The following is a 22,290-nucleotide window of genomic DNA, read 5'->3' on the forward strand; positions in this document are numbered from 1 at the left end:
ATTTTTTGCATGGATAACCCCTAGTACCGGGCTTGACAAATATGGGCACCAAGTTGTCAATAGTGACTAAAAATTGGGGCATAACAAACTGACCTAGGAGCATGTCAATGATGTTGTGGTTACTCTCACATCTGCATTGGTGCCCATGGCTATAGGTCTTCCTCATTTCTCTCTGCTACTTTTTCTTTCTTTATAGCACTGCATGTAAATAAACTCTCTAGTTATAATAATTATGCCAGATGGCACATGAGCTGGTCTGGTTTGACACTCACATCTTTTAAGGTGTGTGGGATATACACTGGGCATCAGAAAGCAAGTCTAGTATGTTTAATCCTCTATCCTTTGTAGTTTATTGTGATATTGGGGCTCACTTGAGCTGGTCTGGTTGCTTCCCCTCCTCTTGTAGAGCACCTACTGCCACAGGAGCCAATACATATTTACATATTTTTGCCAAATGCTAAATATTTGTGTAGTCTTCTTTGTTTAAAAAAAATGGTTTAGATTAGGAGAACTCTACTGGCTACTTTGCCAGTGCTGCTGTTTAGTAGAGTATGATGTTCGTGGTTCGGCTGGGCTTTTGAATTATAAATGCAGATACTGTACTATCCCATACACAACAATGTTAGATTGATCTTAAGGTCTGCCTGGTCCTGAGAAAAGTGTTTGACACTGAGAAAGTGTTTGTTTGTTTTCTCCATCACTCAGGAGAAAAACTTGTTCTTTGATTGCTTAGTTGAAATACTAATGTTTGTTGTCAAAGGCCCTAACAAGAGCATATTCAGGCGTCCTAGTAAAAGCACTATCAGGATCATAATAATAGAATTTATATCAGTTCTTAATCATTAAAAGACAAATAAAATGTGCATGTGCACAGACCTCCCAACTTGTCCCTATTTGACCCTGTCCCCTCCCAACATTGCTCTGCCCATAATACCTACTAATACCTAGCTACATATGTTGGGAGGTATGTGTATGCAACAATGTTTTTCTTACAAATGCGCTATATAGAATCAAAGCAGTTTTGAAACTGTGTATGCAAATGTGTGTGTAGAGCATGTTCATACAAATAGCAATACATTGCAATATCATTATAAGGATTTCTCCAACATAGGTGTGTCCGGTCCACGGCGTCATCCTTACTTGTGGGATATTCTCTTCCCCAACAGGAAATGGCAAAGAGCCCAGCAAAGCTGGTCACATGATCCCTCCCAGGCTCCGCCTACCCCAGTCATTCTCTTTGCCGTTGTACAGGCAACATCTCCACGGAGATGGCTTAGAGTTTTTTAGTGTTTAACTGTAGTTTTTATTATTCAATCAAGAGTTTGTTATTTTGAAATAGTGCTGGTATGTACTATTTACTCAGAAACAGAAAAGAGATGAAGATTTCTGTTTGTATGAGGAAAATGATTTTAGCAACCGTAACTAAAATCCATGGCTGTTCCACACAGGACTGTTGAGAGCAATTAACTTCAGTTGGGGGAACAGTGTGCAGTCTCTTGCTGCTTGAGGTATGACACATTCTAACAAGACGATGTAATGCTGGAAGCTGTCATTTTCCCTATGGGATCCGGTAAGCCATGTTTATTACGATCGTAAATAAGGGCTTCACAAGGGCTTATTAAGACTGTAGACTTTTTCTGGGCTAAATCGATTCATTATGAACACATATTTAGCCTTGAGGAATCATTTTATCTGGGTATTTTGATATAATAATATCGGCAGGCACTGTATTAGACACCTTATTCCTTAGGGGCTTTCCCAAAGCATAAGCAGAGCCTCATTTTCGCGCCGGTGTGGCGCACTTGTTTTTGAGAGGCATGGCATGCAGTCGCATGTGAGAGGAGCTTTGATACTTAGAAAAGACTTTCTGAAGGCGTCATTTGGTATCGTATTCCCCTTTGGGCTTGGTTGGGTCTCAGCAAAGCAGATACCAGGGACTGTAAAGGGGTTAAAGTTTAAAACGGCTCCGGTTCCGTTATTTTAAGGGTTAAAGCTTCCAAATTTGGTGTGCAATACTTTTAAGGCTTTAAGACACTGTGGTGAAAATTTGATAAATTTTGAACAATTCCTTCATGTTTTTTCGCAATTGCAGTAATAAAGTGTGTTCAGTTTAAAATTTAAAGTGACAGTAACGGTTTTATTTTAAAACGTTTTTGTACTTTGTTATCAAGTTTATGCCTGTTTAACATGTCTGAACTACCAGATAGACTGTGTTCTGAATGTGGGGAAGCCAGAATTCCTATTCATTTAAATAAATGTGATTTATGTGATAATGACAATGATGCCCAAGATGATTCCTCAAGTGAGGGGAGTAAGCATGGTACTGCATCATTCCCTCCTTCGTCTACACGAGTCTTGCCCACTCAGGAGGCCCCTAGTACATCTAGCGCGCCAATACTCCTTACTATGCAACAATTAACGGCTGTAATGGATAATTCTGTCAAAAACATTTTAGCCAAAATAAACACTTGTCAGCGTAAGCGCGGCTGCTCTGTTTTAGATACTGAAGAGCATGACGACGCTGATATTAATATCTCTGAAGGGCCCCTAACCCAGTCTGATGGGGCCAGGGAGGTTTTGTCTGAGGGAGAAATTACTGATTCAGGGAACATTTCTCAACAGGCTGAACCTGATGTGATTGCATTTAAATTTAAGTTGGAACATCTCCGCATTCTGCTTAAGGAGGTATTATCCACTCTGGATGATTGTGACAAGTTGGTCATCCCAGAGAAACTATGTAAAATGGACAAGTTCCTAGAGGTGCCGGGGCTCCCAGAAGCTTTTCCTATACCCAAGCGGGTGGCGGACATTGTTAATAAAGAATGGGAGAGGCCAGGTATTCCTTTCGTCCCTCCCCCCATATTTAAAAAATTGTTTCCTATGGTCGACCCCAGAAAGGACTTATGGCAGACAGTCCCCAAGGTCGAGGGAGCGGTTTCCACTTTAAACAAACGCACCACTATACCCATAGAGGATAGTTGTGCTTTCAAAGATCCTATGGATAAAAAATTAGAAGGTTTGCTTAAAAAGATGTTTGTTCAGCAGGGTTACCTTCTACAACCAATTTCATGCATTGTCCCTGTCGCTACAGCCGCATGTTTCTGGTTCGATGAGCTGATAAAGGCGGTCGATAGTGATTCTCCTCCTTATGAGGAGATTATGGACAGAATCAATGCTCTCAAATTGGCTAATTCTTTCACCCTCGACGCCACTTTGCAATTGGCTAGGTTAGCGGCTAAGAATTCTGGGTTTGCTATTGTGGCGCGCAGAGCGCTTTGGTTGAAATCTTGGTCGGCTGATGCGTCTTCCAAGAACAAGCTACTTAACATTCCTTTCAAGGGGAAAACGCTGTTTGGCCCTGACTTGAAAGAGATTATCTCTGATATCACTGGGGGTAAGGGCCACGCCCTTCCTCAGGATCGGCCTTTCAAGGCAAAAAATAAACCTAATTTTCGTCCCTTTCGTAGAAACGGACCAGCCCAAGGTGCTACGTCCTCTAAGCAAGAGGGTAATACTTCTCAAGCCAAGCCAGCTTGGAGACCACTGCAAGGCTGGAACAAAGGAAAGCAGGCCAAGAAACCTGCCGCTGCTACCAAGACTGCATGAAATGTTGGCCCCCGATCCGGGACCGGATCTGGTGGGGGGCAGACTCTCTCTCTTCGCTCAGGCTTGGGCAAGAGATGTTCTGGATCCTTGGGCGCTAGAAATAGTCTCCCAAGGTTATCTTCTGGAATTCAAGGGACTTCCCCCAAGGGGGAGGTTCCACAGGTCTCAGTTGTCTTCAGACCACATAAAAAGACAGGCATTCTTACATTGTGTAGAAGACCTGTTAAAAATGGGAGTGATTCATCCTGTTCCATTAAGAGAACAAGGGATGGGGTTCTACTCCAATCTGTTCATAGTTCCCAAAAAAGAGGGAACGTTCAGACCAATCTTAGATCTCAAGATCTTAAACAAGTTTCTCAAGGTTCCATCGTTCAAGATGGAAACCATTCGAACTATTCTTCCTTCCATCCAGGAAGGTCAATTCATGACCACGGTGGATTTAAAGGATGCGTATCTACATATTCCTATCCACAAGGAACATCATCGGTTCCTAAGGTTCGCATTCCTGGACAAACATTACCAGTTCGTGGCGCTTCCTTTCGGATTAGCCACTGCTCCAAGGATTTTCACAAAGGTACTAGGGTCCCTTCTAGCTGTGCTAAGACCAAGGGGCATTGCTGTAGTACCTTACTTGGACGACATTTTGATTCAAGCGTCGTCCCTTCCTCAAGCAAAGGCTCACACGGACATCGTCCTGGCCTTTCTCAGATCTCACGGATGGAAAGTGAACGTGGGAAAGAGTTCTCTATCCCCGTCAACAAGGGTTCCCTTCTTGGGAACAATTATAGACTCCTTAGAAATGAGGATTTTTCTGACAGAGGTCAGAAAAACAAAACTTCTAGACTCTTGTCGGATACTTCATTCCGTTCCTCTTCCTTCCATAGCTCAGTGCATGGAAGTGATCGGGTTGATGGTAGCGGCAATGGACATAGTTCCTTTTGCGCGCATTCATCTAAGACCATTACAACTGTGCATGCTCAGTCAGTGGAATGGGGACTATACAGACTTGTCTCCGAAGATACAAGTAAATCAGAGGACCAGAGACTCACTCCGTTGGTGGCTGTCCCTGGACAACCTGTCACAAGGGATGACATTCCGCAGACCAGAGTGGGTCATTGTCACGACCGACGCCAGTCTGATGGGCTGGGGCGCGGTCTGGGGATCCCTGAAAGCTCAGGGTCTTTGGTCTCGGGAAGAATCTCTTCTACCGATAAATATTCTGGAACTGAGAGCGATATTCAGTGCTCTCAAGGCTTGGCCTCAGCTAGCGAGGGCCAAGTTCATACGGTTTCAATCAGACAACATGACAACTGTTGCGTACATCAACCATCAGGGGGGAACAAGGAGTTCCCTAGCGATGGAAGAAGTGACCAAAATCATTCTATGGGCGGAGTCTCACTCCTGCCACCTGTCTGCTATCCACATCCCAGGAGTGGAAAATTGGGAAGCGGATTTTCTGAGTCGTCAGACATTGCATCCGGGGGAGTGGGAACTCCATCCGGAAATCTTTGCCCAAGTCACTCAGCTGTGGGGCATTCCAGACATGGATCTGATGGCCTCTCGTCAGAACTTCAAAGTTCCTTGCTACGGGTCCAGATCCAGGGATCCCAAGGCGGCTCTAGTGGATGCACTAGTAGCACCTTGGACCTTCAAACTAGCTTATGTGTTCCCGCCCTTTCCTCTCATCCCCAGGCTGGTAGCCAGGATCAATCAGGAGAGGGCGTCGGTGATCTTGATAGCTCCTGCGTGGCCACGCAGGACTTGGTATGCAGATCTGGTGAATATGTCATCGGCTCCACCTTGGAAGCTACCTTTGAGACGAGACCTTCTTGTTCAGGGTCCGTTCGAACATCCGAATCTGGTTTCACTCCAGCTGACTGCTTGGAGATTGAACGCTTGATTTTATCGAAGCGAGGGTTCTCAGATTCTGTTATCGATACTCTTGTTCAGGCCAGAAAGCCTGTAACTAGAAAGATTTACCACAAAATTTGGAAAAAATATATCTGTTGGTGTGAATCTAAAGGATTCCCTTGGGACAAGGTTAAGATTCCTAGGATCCTATCCTTCCTTCAAGAAGGATTGGAAAAAGGATTATCTGCAAGTTCCCTGAAGGGACAGATTTCTGCCTTGTCGGTGTTACTTCACAAAAAACTGGCTGCTGTGCCAGATGTTCAAGCTTTTGTTCAGGCTCTGGTTAGAATTAAGCCTGTTTACAAACCTTTGACTCCTCCTTGGAGTCTCAATTTAGTTCTTTCAGTTCTTCAGGGGGTTCCGTTTGAACCCTTGCATTCCGTTGATATTAAATTATTATCTTGGAAAGTTTTGTTTTTAGTTGCAATTTCTTCTGCCAGAAGAGTTTCAGAATTATCTGCTCTGCAGTGTTCTCCTCCTTATCTGGTGTTCCATGCAGATAAGGTGGTTTTACGTACTAAACCTGGTTTTCTTCCAAAAGTTGTTTCTAACAAAAACATTAACCAGGAGATTATCGTACCTTCTCTGTGTCCGAAACCAGTTTCAAAGAAGGAACGTTTGTTGCACAATTTGGATGTTGTTCGCGCTCTAAAATTCTATTTAGATGCTACAAAGGATTTTAGACAAACATCTTCCTTGTTTGTTGTTTATTCCGGTAAAAGGAGAGGTCAAAAAGCAACTTCTACCTCTCTCTCTTTTTGGATTAAAAGCATCATCAGATTGGCTTACGAGACTGCCGGACGGCAGCCTCCCGAAAGAATCACAGCTCATTCCACTAGGGCTGTGGCTTCCACATGGGCCTTCAAGAACGAGGCTTCTGTTGATCAGATATGTAGGGCAGCGACTTGGTCTTCACTGCACACTTTTACCAAATTTTACAAGTTTGATACTTTTGCTTCTTCTGAGGCTATTTTTGGGAGAAAGGTTTTGCAAGCCGTGGTGCCTTCCATTTAGGTGACCTGATTTGCTCCCTCCCTTCATCCGTGTCCTAAAGCTTTGGTATTGGTTCCCACAAGTAAGGATGACGCCGTGGACCGGACACACCTATGTTGGAGAAAACAGAATTTATGTTTACCTGATAAATTACTTTCTCCAACGGTGTGTCCGGTCCACGGCCCGCCCTGGTTTTTTAATCAGGTCTGATAATTTATTTTCTTTAACTACAGTCACCACGGTACCATATGGTTTCTCCTATGCAAATATTCCTCCTTAACGTCGGTCGAATGACTGGGGTAGGCGGAGCCTGGGAGGGATCATGTGACCAGCTTTGCTGGGCTCTTTGCCATTTCCTGTTGGGGAAGAGAATATCCCACAAGTAAGGATGACGCCGTGGACCGGACACACCGTTGGAGAAAGTAATTTATCAGGTAAACATAAATTCTGTTTTTGACCCCTTTTCACATAATTTAGATCTTCTCAGAACTTGAAATGCACCCTGCTGACTTCTCAAGGCTAACCCTGCTACATATCTATCCCCAACTGACTTAAACTGACAAAAATGGCAAAACTGTATTTTTATACTATTTTAAATTAACAAGATACTAATGTGACTTGTAGAAGGTAATGTTTAAAAAATAAAAACTAAGAAGGAGAACCACAATGAATAAACATAATGCACCATTCATTTCTATACAACACTATGGTTGGAAATATTAATGTACTTGGGATTTAATTATGGTCAGTTTTTCATGAACAGTTATTGCTGGCATTATTATGGATATGTGGCATTTATACTGCAATGTCCTTGTCAAACGGCACCTTTTTTCAGTGATTCATGTCCAGGTCTGCCCTTTGGTGAGAGGGGCTTCAGCCAGGGGCCAGTGCTTTTGGGGGCTCTGCAATGTCATCAAGGGTGAGAGTATAAGAATGTGCAGTGTACATCCTGTATTTAGTTTATCAAGAAGTGTTTATAGAGTTTTTCTTTATATAGGAAACACTGAATATTGGGACAGGGTTTGGCATTCAAAGAACAGGGATTATAAGGGTAGGGCTGATGGCCCTACAAATGCAATGTGTGGCCCTGTTCATGACCATGCAAATGTGTAAATCCTCACTTAATTACAATGAGGGCATCTACAATTTAACTGTTATTTAGGTAAGAAAAACCATGTAAGCCATCCCATCAGAAGGATTATATATCTTTGTTTTATACAATTGAATATTCACATCATCATTAAAACTGTATGGCTAGAATTAAGGACGTATGCAGATTTCTCTAATAACCCCTTAGCTACCGAGAATTTCAGCGAACTTGACCAAAATACTGGAGAATCGTTAGCATTTTTGCAATCACTCTAAACTTTAAACAGAAATAGAGCCTTGTTTTTTTTATTTACCTGTCAAAACTATATTTTTAAGTAGACAACATTTTAGAATATTTCATTCCACCATTTTACTGCCAAATGCGATCATATAACTTTGGGTTTCTCACTAAAACTATTTACATTCTACTTGTGCAATCATGACACAAATTATTGTACAAGCTTCTCCGGGATCCCGTTTGTTCAGACATACTATGGTAGTTAGAAGGCCGCTAATAGGGTTATGTCATATTGGGTTAAAGTGACACAAAACTCCAAACATTTTCTCATGATTCAGGTAGAACATACAATTTTAAACAACCTTCCAATTTACATATATTGTATAATTTGCTTCATTTTATTGGTATCTTTTGTTGAAGGATCAATAATGCACTACTGGGAGCAAGAGACACCACTCGGCAGCTTCGGAACCTAGCCAAGTATACTTTTCAACAAAGGATACAATGAGAATTAAATAAATTTGATAATGAATTAGAAAGTTATTTAAATTGCATGCGCTATCTGAATTATGAAAGACAAAATATGGGTTTCATGCCCCTTTAAGGGTTAAATAAATATTGCTAGTACCTGGGATATTTAATCAATCCTTTTTTAAAAAAAAAATAGGAAGATACCTAATCCTACATCAGTGAAGAGTCTCCATAGAATAACATGTTAATTGGATTGGACTATTTAACTGGAAAGTGAATCTAATCAGTTGTCTCTATTTTGCAAGGTGCTTGCTGTTTAAGGTATTACCCAACTCATTTTGTAGTGTTGTAATTTGATTTGCCCACTTCTTACTTTATTGTAAATGGAATTTTTCCCAGTGGCCATCATTAAGCCAAATATTATTTCTAAGCTGTTGGCCTAAGGCATAACAATCTGTTTGGGAGTATGCAGGAGGTGCCAAGAGTATTGCATATTTCCTGTCGCTAGTAGGAATGTTATGTTTGCTTTGCTTTTTTTTCTGTTCCTGTAAATGGTGGAAACCAAAATATAGTATAACCCCAGATTACAACCGTATTTCTTCAGCAGAGTAGTGAAATCTAATGTTGACAATGCAGATGTATTAACAATAAAAATACTTTATATTATAAAATGAGTTCTTTCTTCATGTTTTTGTATTCTTATTTGATGGAATATGTACCCTGTGTATTTCCCCAGCCCTGGTTAACCTGTTGGCATTGTAACATCTACATGAGGTATCACCATTTGCTGTTACTATACTATCTCTCAAATGCATTCTTAAACATCAGGCATCTATATAGTGTCTGTTACCATTAGGGTTGACAGGTGTCCAGTATTTTAGCAGGCAGTTACAGAAAATCTTTACAAAATTTCTGTACACTTAAATAGAAGTCCCTGAAGTGTCAGCTAAATGTAAAGTGTCTCCTATGACTCGATGTATTACCAATATGGCCCAAAAAGAAGGGACACTGCATTTTTTATATTATGTGTTATAGGCATCCATGGGGGTGTTAAATCATTCATCTGTGTGTGTGTGTGCTCCTGACAGTAAGAGGGGTCAAATCACTACTGCATACGTGTGTTACTTGCAAACAAGGGGCTAAATGTACTACTCAGCTGTGAAAATATCTATGTGGTATCAAAACTGGGGATTTTGGGGTTACATTGGGTGACCCAACCTACCACCCGTGCCCAGTCGCCTATATGTTTTTCAGGATTTTTATGGAGCACAGCTGGCAACCCTAGTTATCATCTAATTGGCTAGTGGTTATTTTGTTATACCTCTTCAGTAAAAGTTGTCCAAGTGTGAGTAGAAAATAAACACATAAAATATCCATGTGGGTGTGTGTGTGCATGTTTATATGTATGTGTGTATATATGTATGTGTATGTGTTTGTATGCAGGGGTGGAACTAATGACGGTGCAGTCGGTGACACCGGTACATGAAATCTGGGGGGGCCTGAATAATTAAGTGTGCTGTTTTTTGTTTTGTTTTGTTTTTTTAGACCCAGACTGTGCCAACGTCACGTAACTTCATGAGTCTAAATATAAAGTTACATGTGCTGCTTTTTTTTTTTTTTTTTATATATATAAGAAAGGCCATAGTAGAAAAAAAATATTATAAGTGATTGGTGTTTGTCAACAGTCATGTGTTGCAGCTTTGATTGATGAGTGTGTCAGACAGCCAATCAATATGCAGTGATGCAAAGGTCATAACTGCTCACTCAGGACTGGTTAGGAACCCAGTGGTGGATCTGGGGGGGCGCATAGCTGGAGACTCGGCTGTATGGACAACGGGCCGTGCATAGTATTGATTGTCCTTTGTGGCATTGAATACTGAGATGCACCTGCCTGTGCATGCAGCCTGGCCTGGTTAAAATCTTCTTTAGGTCAGATCTCTGAGCAGCCCTCAGAGCTGCACCAATCTGGAGCTGTACGTGCAAATATTTATTGGCTTAGAAATGGTGCTGAAGTTGTCCAGAGGGAGCGGCGAATGAACGCACTGGGGGTCCTGCACTCTTCCGGCGACACTTGAATCATGGCTAGGGGTTCTAACTGGTATGTAAGCTGTCTGGGGCCTCAGGGAAAGTGTTTACCATGTCCTTGGCTCCCTAAGGAGGCATGTGCACTTTCCTGGATCCCTCCTAGGCTGGAATAAGATGTGTGACCGTCCATGCTGAGCTGTTGGGCATCATGGTGTGCACACAGTTCTGCCTTAGAGCATATTTATCAAGTTCCATATGGAGCTTGATGCCCCGTGCCTTCAGACTCGCCAGAAACACAAGTTATGAAGCAGCGGTCTAAAGACCACTGCTCCATAACCTGTCTGCCTGCTCTGAGGTGGCGGACAGACATTGCAGAAAATTAACCCGATCCAATACGATCGGGTTGATTGACACCCTCTGCTAGCGGCCGCGAATTGGCAGGGGGTGGCGTTGCACCAGCAGTTCACAAGAACTGCTGGTGCAATGATAAATGCCAACCGTGTATGCTGTCATCATTTATCGGTGTGCAGCGGACATGATCCGCAATATCGGATCATGTCCGCTCGCACTTTCTTAAATAGGCGCCTGTGTGTGGCTTCTGGCTGGGTTATTCTTTTGGTTGTATTTTTGTCAAAATTTAAAAAATCAATATAAAGCAGTGTGCCCAAGATATTCAAACTACAAAAGCTGCTGGAGTTTCTCAACCCTTGCTGCCCAAATAATTAATGTTTGAGGTAAATGGATTTTTTTTTTTTAGATTTTTTGTTATTGCTGCATTTACATAATGTTGTGTTTTTAGATTCCTATACAGCTCTAAGCCTCTGATTTCTGATGTTTTAAAGTTTTGTTCTCTGGACTTATTTCATTCAGTCAGAATCAGGAAACAGATATATTGTGTTTAACTTTTAAAATCATATCTTATTATAAATGTTCTTCTCTAGTAAATCTATCATAAGTCTTTCTTTGTATGTGTGTATGTATTCTTGTGTATGGATTTATGTATGAGTGAATTTGTGTAAGTGTGCATAGGTATGAGTGTGTTTTGTATGTGTGCATGCGTGCATTGGTATCAGAGGGTATGTGTGTGTATAACTGTATGCGTCTTTGTATATATGTGTGTGCGTGTATATGCATGTTTGAGTGTTAGGGGGACATTTATTTTTAATTTTAGGGGGACTGTTCATTTGTTCCGCCACTGTGTGTGTGTGTGTGTGTATGTATGTATGTATACTTGGAAAAATCTGGCGCTGTATAGTGTAGCAACGAATGTATAGATAGTATAAATAGTTATGCACCTATATAGTAAAGATCAGACAGATATAATATATTCAAATGTGTACAGATTAAAATGCTATAAAACCACAATTGCAGCACATTTACAAACACAATAAAATAGAGCACAAAAGGTTTTTAGGTAGTGCAAAAAAATAAGTCTCATATTGTCAGTAGGGTAGTTTTTAGTAGTAAGAAGGTAAATTAATTAGTTCAGTTTCCTGTTATAAATAAATGTCCCTTCTGGGGTTCCTACTCACAATTCGTTACCTCGATCCTGTGATGTAAGAGCCACATGTGATTTGTGAGATCCAAAGGCACTGAACGATTCTGGAATCACTGCTTCTTTTAGTAAGATAGCCTTACAGAAGAAAAATCTAAATCAAAGTCACCAGGTAGGTTTTTTCAAACATCTTGGAGAACTAACAACAGTTCTGTGGATTTATGCAGCCTCAATTGCTTCTGACTCTTCATGTATCCCCAGGCAGACTCAATGATGTTGAGATCAGGGCTCTGTGGGTTTGCTCATCAAAACACAACTTAGAAGCATCCTGTCCGGGCAGCAACTCTATCAGATTGGAGATACTAGTAATCTGCCGGTTATTAGCTAATAGTTATAGCAGCCTAGCTTCACACCTTTAACTGCAGCTATATTACATTGACTGTAGGGCCTACACACAGACTTGGCACCCTACCCCTCCTGGTAACTCGGGTAAAACAGTCACATTAGGACTGTCAAACTGCTTGTCTGCTACACCACATTATATTCTTAATCCAAGTTGTGTACCAGTAACAAATACCTTAATAACTGCTTATATCTTTGAGACTTCTCTACTGCTCCTAGAGGAGGACACAATGGTGATGGCCACATGGGAAGAGGAATATTTATTTCTTTTAGATGAACATTTCCTATAGCTAGAACAATGCTGGCAGCCTTTAAGAAAATATCTATTTGCTTGAAATACAAGTGATGGAATATTAAGCATATGTGTGAGTGTTTACTTATAAACATATTGTGACTAATTTATTAGTAGATAGTATTCTGATTGTGATACTTGCATAAGTCTTCCTTAGACCAGACTTAGGGATAATATATGGGTTTACCTAGTTTGTTTCTTATTCTTTTACTTTTAGCTACATAATATAATCTATATGATATGGTGTTGGTATGTTGATACTTTTTTGTATTTATTTTGATGAATCTGTACAAGTCTGAAAACATATGCTCCTATATTTGCCTGTATGTTTACTTTCAATCCTCAATACAAATAAATCTAAAAAACAGTCCTAAAAGGGACATAAAACTATGAGTAGTAGAGCATTTTCATATTGCACTATTGATTTCATATGTCTTTGCTTAACCCATGCAAAGTCAGCTCCAGAGCTGAACACAGTTTAAATGCATTGCTACTCCAAAGCTCACCTTACCCTTTTGCATTTCTAAGCAAGTAATATTGCAATAAGAAAATAATTTAAAGCATAGGGTTTTGTTTTGATTTTTGTTTGCTGTTTTTTTATATTTATTATTTTTACAATTCCACGTTTAATTCTTTTCAAAGGAGACTACAATCATAATATTACAGCCGTGCTTTTTAATTAATTTCAGTAATCTTTGAGATTTTTAGACCCTTTAATCTTGTCATTTACAGAGTGAACCTTTCTAATGGCTTCCTTTTTGTTTTTGCAGAGGAAGTAGACTACAGCACCTTTGGCAGTGCTACATTAACGCGAAAAAAGAAGGCTTTGGTGGTACTTCGCAATGACAGCCTCAGAAACCGTAAGCCTCACCTTAACATCAGTATGCCTCATGACTTCAGACCTGTCTCCTCCATCATTGATGTAGACATCCTTCCTGAGACACACAGACGAGTCAGACTGTATCGACATGGATGTGAGAAGCCCTTGGGATTCTATATTCGTGACGGCACCAGTGTTAGAGTGACACCTCATGGCTTGGAAAAAGTTCCAGGGATATTTATTTCTAGACTGGTTCCTGGAGGTTTGGCAGAGAGCACAGGCTTGTTAGCTGTAAACGATGAAGTTTTGGAAGTCAATGGTATAGAAGTTGCAGGAAAGACACTTGACCAGGTTACTGATATGATGATTGCAAATAGTCATAACCTTATTATCACAGTCAAGCCTGCAAACCAAAGGAATAATATTATCCGGAGCAGCCGGATGTCTGGCAGTTCTGGGCAATCCACAGACAGCACTGCTAGTCATCATAGTCTACCTTCTGCCCACCTGCTGCAGAACTTTCACCCAGATGAGATGGAGAGTGATGATGATGCTGACATTGTTATTGAGGGTAGTCTTGAACCACGTAATATTTCTAAATCACAAAGCCTACCCTCAGGCAGCCTATCACGACTTAATGGCAACAGCTTGAGCCTTCGGTTGGAGAGAGACTTGGGGCTTAATCATTCTGGGAGAGAAAGCAATGGAAGCATTCATAAAATATTAAGTAGCTTAAAATCTGACCCAAGGAACAGCTTAGTGATTCCAAAAGGAGGCATTGAGGAGGATGGTACCGTTATTACACTTTAGACACTGCCCATGATTTAGAAATAATTGAAGTCTAAATCATTACTTTATTACAAAAAACATGCTATATATCAGACATTCAAATGGATTAAAGATTTGCCTTATTAACATTAGAAATTCTTTGTTCAGAAAGGTACAAATGACAGCTAAGGTCATCTTTTTTTCTAGGTTGTGGTCATACTACTGGAAGATCTTATGAGTTGGACTCTGTTTTAAATAAACTTGCTAAAATACAGGACCTGTATCAGTTGTGATCCAAAACTAGTCCATATTTTATATATAAAGGTCACTAAAACCACTCTTCTACAATGTCTGTGGTACTTAATGTGTTACCATGTTGTGCAAATGACTTAAAATCTTCTAAGTCATTGCAGAAAACATCAGTGTTTGATGTATGTTTTTTTTTTTTTGGTAAGGTAAAACTTTTTTGTTTTGAAATTTACTTTAATAATTTCTCTATTTTTCTGACTGAGATGATGCAGCCTGTGTTAGTTCATGTAACAGCACCACTTGCTGGTCAACTGTGGTAGTAGTAAAAAAAAAAAAAAAGTTTTCTTCCTACTGATGAAATTTAAACTAACTTCCTTCTAGTGCCTCCTGGGTTGCTCCATACTTTCCTGTGAATATTGAAAACATTTGTATACTATCTGCATCAGATCTGTTACTTTTTTTTTTTTGATGACTTAGTAATAGAAAAGTTTGGGCGGGGTTTCCCTGAAGAAGGTTGTTTGGCTACAATTAACTTCTTGTGCTACTTAATTTGTTTAACCAGGAGAATATATTAACAAAAAAGGGAAAGTCCCAAAATATCACTACTTTTAAAGTTTGTCATATAAATCAAGTAGGAGCAACAGTTACATTGTCATTTTTTTTCTATGTTCATCTGTGTCATATGTCTCCACTTTTCATATTTTTAAAAATAATTATTAAACTATGCTATGTGGATGTCTTTTTGTTGTTGTTTAGGAAATGATGAAGAATCGGCTCATTTATGCAAAACTTTGATTTAAAAAAAATGCACACATTCCTATTTTAATTTAAGACCTAAAGTGATATGGGTTTTCATTTCCTATTTTTTTTTAAATACCTTTGTACTTTTAAAATGAACATGTTAAATAAAATAAAATTAATTATGTAGTTTGCCATTCATTTTATATATTATTTTGTATAACTCTAATTTCATTGGAACGCCATCATCATTATCATTCACTATTGTGCCTCACATCTGTCATAAACAACCTTTGTAGCTTTTTTTCCCAAGCTATGAAAAAATATGAAAGCCTTGTTACTTATTGGGTTTGCTCTGCCGCCTTTGCAGATTGACAGGGGCATAACGCACACCATTGCAAGCAGTCCTAGATTTTCTTAATATTTTTCTTCTTTACTTCAACATAGGCTGTTGGACAAAGGCTGCATTACGTTTATTTTTTTATCTTGGCTCGTCCTTGGAGTACTCACCACCAAAATAGAAGTTGGATATAGAAAAGCAAAGACTGAAGCCCCACTTTGTAGTCATGTATATGATTCCCCCTCTTGCTGTTATTTAGAATCTTTTGTTCTTCTGTACTGTATATGGAATGGACAAAGATACTTAACCTAAAACTATTGCCTACCCATACTTCTGCTCTAATTTTAATTTCTCTTGTAAGGTGTATCCAGTCCACGGATCATCCATTACTTGTGGGATATTCTCATTCCCAACAGGAAGTTGCAAGAGGACACCCACAGCAGAGCTGTTATATAGCTCCTCCCCTAACTGCCATATCTAGTCATTCTCTTGCAACTCTCAACAAGCATGGAGGTAGTAAGAGAGAGTGGTGAAATATAGTTAGTTTTTTCTCTTCAATCAAAAGTTTATTTTTAAATGGTACCAGAGTTGTACTATTTTATCCCAGGCAGTAAATAGAAGAAGAATCTGCCTGTGTTTTCTATGATCTTAGCAGGTTGTAACTAAGATCCATTGCTGTTCTCACATATGTCTGAGGAGAGAGGTAACTTCAGCGGGAGAATGGCGTGCAGGTTATCCTGCAATGAGGTATGTACAGTTACAATTTTTTCTAGAGATGTAAATGCTAGAAAATGCTGCTGATACCGGTTTAATGTAAGGTAAGCCTGGATACAGTGATTTAATAGCGACTGGTATCATGCTTACTCTCAGAGGTAATACTGTTATAAAATTGCAATATAAAACATTTGCTGGCATGTTTAAGCGTTTTTATATATGTTTTGGTGATAACTTTATTGGGGCCTAGTTTTTCCACATGGCTGGCTTAAATTTTGCCTAGAAACAGTTTCCTGAGGCTTTCCACTGTTGTAGCATGAGTGGGAGGGGCCTATTTTAGCACTTTTTTGCGCAGTTAAAATTACAGACTGAGACATCCAGCTTCCCTCAGGAGTCCCCTGAATGCTATAGGACATCTCTAAAGGGCACAAAGGCTTTCCAAAGTCGTTTATTGGGGAAGGTAGGGCCACAGCAGAGCTGTGGCAGTTTGTTGTGACTGTTAAAAAAAAGTCTATCGTTTTTTTGATCGGTTTTTTTAACTAAGGGGTTAATCATCCATTTGCAAGTGGGTGCAATGCTCTGTTAGCTTATTACATACACTGTAAAAATTTCGTTTGATTTTTTCACTGTTTTTCAAATTCTGACAAAATTTGTTTCTCTTAAAGGCACAGTACCGTTTTTTATATTTGCTTGTTAACTTGATTTAAAGTGTTTTCCAAGCTTGCTAGTCTCATTGCTAGTCTGTACAAACATGTCTGACATAGAGGAAACTCCTTGTTCATTATGTTTAAAAGCCATGGTGGAACCCCCTCTTAGAATGTGTACCAAATGTACTGATTTCACTTTAAGCAATAAAGATCATATTCTGTCTTTAAAAAAAATTATCACCAGAGGAATCTGACGAGGGGGAAGTTATGCCGACTAACTCTCCCCACGTGTCAGATCCTTTGACTCCCGCTCAAGGGACTCACGCTCAAATGGCGCCAAGTACATCTAGGGCGCCCATAGCGTTTACTTTACAAGACATGGCGGCAGTCATGGATAATACACTGTCAGCGGTATTAGCCAGACTACCTGAATTTAGAGGAAAGTGAGATGGCTCTGGGGTTAGACGAAATACAGAGCATACTGACGCTTTAAGAACCATGTCTGACACTGCCTCACAATATGCAGAAGCTGAGGAAAGAGAGCTTCAGTCTATGGGTGATGTTTCTGACTCAGGGAAGATGATGCAACCTGATTCTGATATTTCTACATTTAAATTTAAGCTTGAACACCTCCGCATGTTGCTCAGGGAAGTTTTAGCTGCTCTGAATGACTGTGATACAATTGCAGTGCCAGAGAAATTGTGTAGACTGGATAAATACTATGCAGTGCCGGTGTGTACTGATGTTTCTTTCATGTAATTAGCAAGAGTCCATGAGCTAGTGACGTATGGGATATACATTCCTACCAGGAGGGGCAAAGTTTCCCAAACCTCAAAATGCCTATAAATACACCCCTCACCACACCCACAATTCAGTTTTACAAACTTTGCCTCCGATGGAGGTGGTGAAGTAAGTTTGTGCTAGATTCTACGTTGATATGCGCTCCGCAGCAAGTTGGAGCCCGGTTTTCCTCTCAGCGTGTAGTGAATGTCAGAGGGATGTGAAGAGAGTATTGCCTATTTGAATGCAGTGATCTCCTTCTACGGGGTCTATTTCATAGGTTCTCTGTTATCGGTCATAGAGATTCATCTCTTACCTCCCTTTTCAGATCGACGATATACTCTTATATATACCATTACCTCTGCTGATTCTCGTTTCAGTACTGGTTTGGCTTTCTACAAACATGTAGATGAGTGTCCTGGGGTAAGTAAATCTTATTTTCTGTGACACTCTAAGCTATGGTTGGGCACTTTGTTTATAAAGTTCTAAATATGTATTCAAACATTTATTTGCCTTGACTCAGAATGTTCAACTTTCCTTATTTTTCAGACAGTCAGTTTCATATTTGGGATAATGCATTTGAATTAATCATTTTTTTCTTACCTTCAATTTGACACTTTTTTCCCTGTGGGCTGTTAGGCTCGCGGGGGCTGAAAATGCTTCATTTTATTGCGTCATTCTTGGCGCGGACTTTTTGGCGCAAAAATTCTTTTCCGTTTCCGGCGTCATGCGTGTCGCCGGAAGTTGCGTCATTTTTTTGACGTTATTTTGCGCCAAAGATGTCGGCGTTCCGGATGTGGCGTCATTTTGGCGCCAAAAGCATTTAGGCGCCAAATAATGTGGGCGTCTGATTTGGCGCTAAAAAATATGGGCGTCGCTTTTATCTCCACATTATTTAAGTCTCATTTTTTATTGCTTCTGGTTGCTAGAAGCTTGTTCTTGGCATTTTTTCCCATTCCTGAAACTGTCATTTAAGGAATTTGTTCAATTTTGCTTTATATGTTGTTTTTTCTCTTACATATTGCAAGATGTCTCACGTTGCATCTGAGTCAGAAGATACTACAGGAAAATCGCTGTCTAGTGCTGGATCTACCAAAGCTAAGTGTATCTGCTGTAAATTTTTGGTAGCTATTCCTCCGGCTGTTGTTTGTATTGATTGTCATGACAAACTTGTTAATGCAGATAATATTTCCTTTAGTAAAGTACCATTGCCTGTTGCAGTTCCTTCAACATCTAAGGTGCAGAATGTTCCTGATAACATAAGAGATTTTGTTTCTGAATCCATAAAGAAGGCTATGTCTGTTATTTCTCCTTCTAGTAAACGTAAAAAATCTTTTAAAACTTCTCTCCCTACAGATGAATTTTTAAATGAACATCATCATTCTGATTCTGATGACTCTTCTGGTTCAGAGGATTCTGTCTCAGAGGTTGATGCTGATAAATCTTCATATTTATTTAAAATGGAATTTATTCGTTCTTTACTTAAAGAAGTACTAATTGCTTTAGAAATAGAGGATTCTGGTCCTCTTGATACTAATTCTAAACGTTTGGATAAGGTATTTAAAGCTCCTGTGGTTATTCCAGAAGTTTTTCCTGTTCCTAATGCTATTTCTGCAGTAATTTCCAAAGAATGGGATAAATTGGGTAATTCATTTACTCCTTCTAAACGTTTTAAGCAATTATATCCTGTGCCGTCTGACAGATTAGAATTTTGGGACAAAATCCCTAAAGTTGATGGGGCTATTTCTACCCTTGCTAAACGTACTACTATTCCTACGTCAGATGGTACTTCGTTTAAGGATCCTTTAGATAGGAAAATTGAATCCTTTCTAAGAAAAGCTTATCTGTGTTCAGGTAATCTTCTTAGACCTGCTATATCTTTGGCTGATGTTGCTGCAGCTTCAACTTTTTGGTTGGAAACTTTAGCGCAACAAGTAACACATCATGATTCTCATGATATTATTATTCTTCTTCAGCATGCTAATAATTTTATCTGTGATGCCATTTTTGATATTATCAGAGTTGATGTCAGGTTTATGTCTCTAGCTATTTTAGCTAGAAGAGCTTTATGGCTTAAAACTTGGAATGCTGATATGGCTTCTAAATCAACTCTACTTTCTATTTCTTTCCAGGGTAACAAATTATTTGGTTCTCAGTTGGATTCTATTATTTCAACTGTTACTGGTGGGAAAGGAACTTTTTTACCACAGGATAAAAAATCTAAAGGTAAAAACAGGGCTAATAATCGTTTTCGTTCCTTTCGTTTCAACAAAGAACAAAAGCCTGATCCTTCATCCTCAGGAGCAGTTTCAGTTTGGAAACCATCTCCAGTCTGGAATAAATCCAAGCCAGCTAGAAAGGCAAAGCCTGCTTCTAAGTCCACATGAAGGTGCGGCCCTCATTCCAGCTCAATTCTGTTCACAATCTTTGGATTCAGAACATTGTTTCAGAAGGGTACAGAATTGGTTTCAAGATGAGACCTCCTGCAAAGAGATTTTTTCTTTCCCGTGTCCCAGTAAATCCAGTAAAAGCTCAAGCATTTCTGAATTGTGTTTCAGATCTAGAGTTGGCTGGAGTAATTATGCCAGTTCCAGTTCCGGAACAGGGGATGGGGTTTTATTCAAATCTCTTCATTGTACCAAAGAAGGAGAATTCCTTCAGACCAGTTCTGGATCTAAAAATATTGAATCGTTATGTAACGTTCAAGATGGTAACTGTAAGGACTATCTTGCCTTTTGTTCAGCAAGGGAATTATATGTCCACAATAGATTTACAGGATGCATATCTGCATATTCCGATTCATCCAGATCATTATCAGTTCCTGAGATTCTCTTTTCTGGACAAGCATTACCAGTTTGTGGCTCTGCCGTTTGGCCTAGCTACAGCTCCAAGAATTTTTACAAAAGTTCTCGGTGCCCTTCTGTCTGTAATCAGAGAACAGGGTATTGTGGTATTTCCTTATTTGGACGATATCTTGGTACTTGCTCAGTCTTTACATTTAGCAGAATCTCATACGAATCGACTTGTGTTGTTTCTTCAAGATCATGGTTGGAGGATCAATTTACCAAAAAGTTCATTGATTCCTCAGACAAGGGTAACCTTTCTGGGTTTCCAGATGGATTCAGTGTCCATGACTCTGTCTTTAACAGACAAGAGACGTCTAAAATTGATTGCAGCTTGTCGAAACCTTCAGTCACAATCATTCCCTTCGGTAGCTTTATGCATGGAAATTCTAGGTCTTATGACTGCTGCATCGGACGCGATCCCCTTTGCTCGTTTTCACATGCGACCTCTTCAGCTCTGTATGCTGAATCAATGGTGCAAGGATTACACAAAGATATCTCAATTAATATCTTTAAAACCGATTGTTCGACACTCTCTAACATGGTGGACAGATCACCATCGTTTAATTCAGGGGGCTTCTTTTGTGCTTCTGACCTGGACTGTAATTTCAACAGATGCAAGTCTCACAGGTTGGGGAGCTGTGTGGGGATCTCTGACGGCACAAGGAGTTTGGGAATCTCAGGAGGTGAGATTACCGATCAATATTTTGGAACTCCGTGCAATTTTCAGAGCTCTTCAGTTTTGGCCTCTTCTGAAGAGAGAATCGTTCATTTGTTTTCAGACAGACAATGTCACAACTGTGGCATACATCAATCATCAAGGAGGGACTCACAGTCCTCTGGCTATGAAAGAAGTATCTCAAATTTTGATTTGGGCGGAATCCAGCTCCTGTCTAATCTCTGCGGTTCATATCCCAGGTATAGACAATTGGGAAGCGGATTATCTCAGCCGCCAAACGTTGCATCCGGGCGAATGGTCTCTTCACCCAGAGGTATTTCTTCAGATTGTTCAAATGTGGGAACTTCCAGAAATAGATCTGATGGCGTCCCATCTAAACAAGAAACTTCCCAGGTATCTGTCCAGATCCCGGGATCCTCAGGCGGAGGCAGTGGATGCATTATCACTTCCTTGGAAGTATCATCCTGCCTATATCTTTCCGCCTCTAGTTCTTCTTCCAAGAGTAATCTCCAAGATTCTGAAGGAATGCTCGTTTGTTCTGCTGGTAGCTCCGGCATGGCCTCACAGGTTTTGGTATGCGGATCTTGTCCGGATGGCCTCTTGCCAACCGTGGACTCTTCCGTTAAGACCAGACCTTCTGTCACAAGGTCCTTTTTTCCATCAGGATCTGAAATCCTTAAATTTAAAGGTATGGAGATTGAACGCTTGATTCTTGGTCAAAGAGGTTTCTCTGACTCTGTGATTAATACTATGTTACAGGCTCGTAAATCTGTATCCAGAGAGATATATTATAGAGTCTGGAAGACTTATATTTCTTGGTGTCTTTCTCATCATTTTTCTTGGCATTCTTTTAGAATACCGAGAGTATTACAGTTTCTTCAGGATGGTTTAGATAAGGGTTTGTCTGCAAGTTCCTTGAAATGACAAATCTCTAGCAATCTTTCTGTGAAAAAGAACAGAAAGAGCAGAGATTTGACCTGATATTCATTGTTTTGTACAAGCTTTGGTTCGTATAAAGCCTGTCATTAAGTCAATTTCTCCTCCTTGGAGTTTGAATTTGGTTCTGGGGCGCTTCAAGCTCCTCCATTTGAACCTATGCATTCTTTGGACATTAAATTACTTTCTTGGAAAGTTTTGTTCCTTTTGGCCATCTCTTCTGCCAGAAGAGTTTCTGAATTATCTGCTCTTTC

General features: G+C 40.0%; 1 protein-coding gene across 1 annotated transcript in view; it reads left to right on the forward strand.

The window, feature by feature from the left end:
• PARD6G (par-6 family cell polarity regulator gamma) overlaps nt 1-15,284 on the forward strand; it is a 277,377-nt gene extending 262,093 nt beyond the window's left edge. The window contains exon 3 of the mRNA XM_053714818.1: nt 13,293-15,284. Within this exon, the coding sequence (XP_053570793.1) occupies nt 13,293-14,152 (860 nt within the window). The 3' untranslated portion in view covers nt 14,153-15,284. The remainder of the gene's footprint in view (nt 1-13,292) is intronic.
• The last annotated feature ends 7,006 nt before the right edge of the window (nt 15,285-22,290 follow it).

Source organism: Bombina bombina, chromosome 5 (genome assembly GCF_027579735.1).
Source record: "Bombina bombina isolate aBomBom1 chromosome 5, aBomBom1.pri, whole genome shotgun sequence".
In the NCBI taxonomy this organism is placed as follows: domain Eukaryota; kingdom Metazoa; phylum Chordata; class Amphibia; order Anura; family Bombinatoridae; genus Bombina; species Bombina bombina.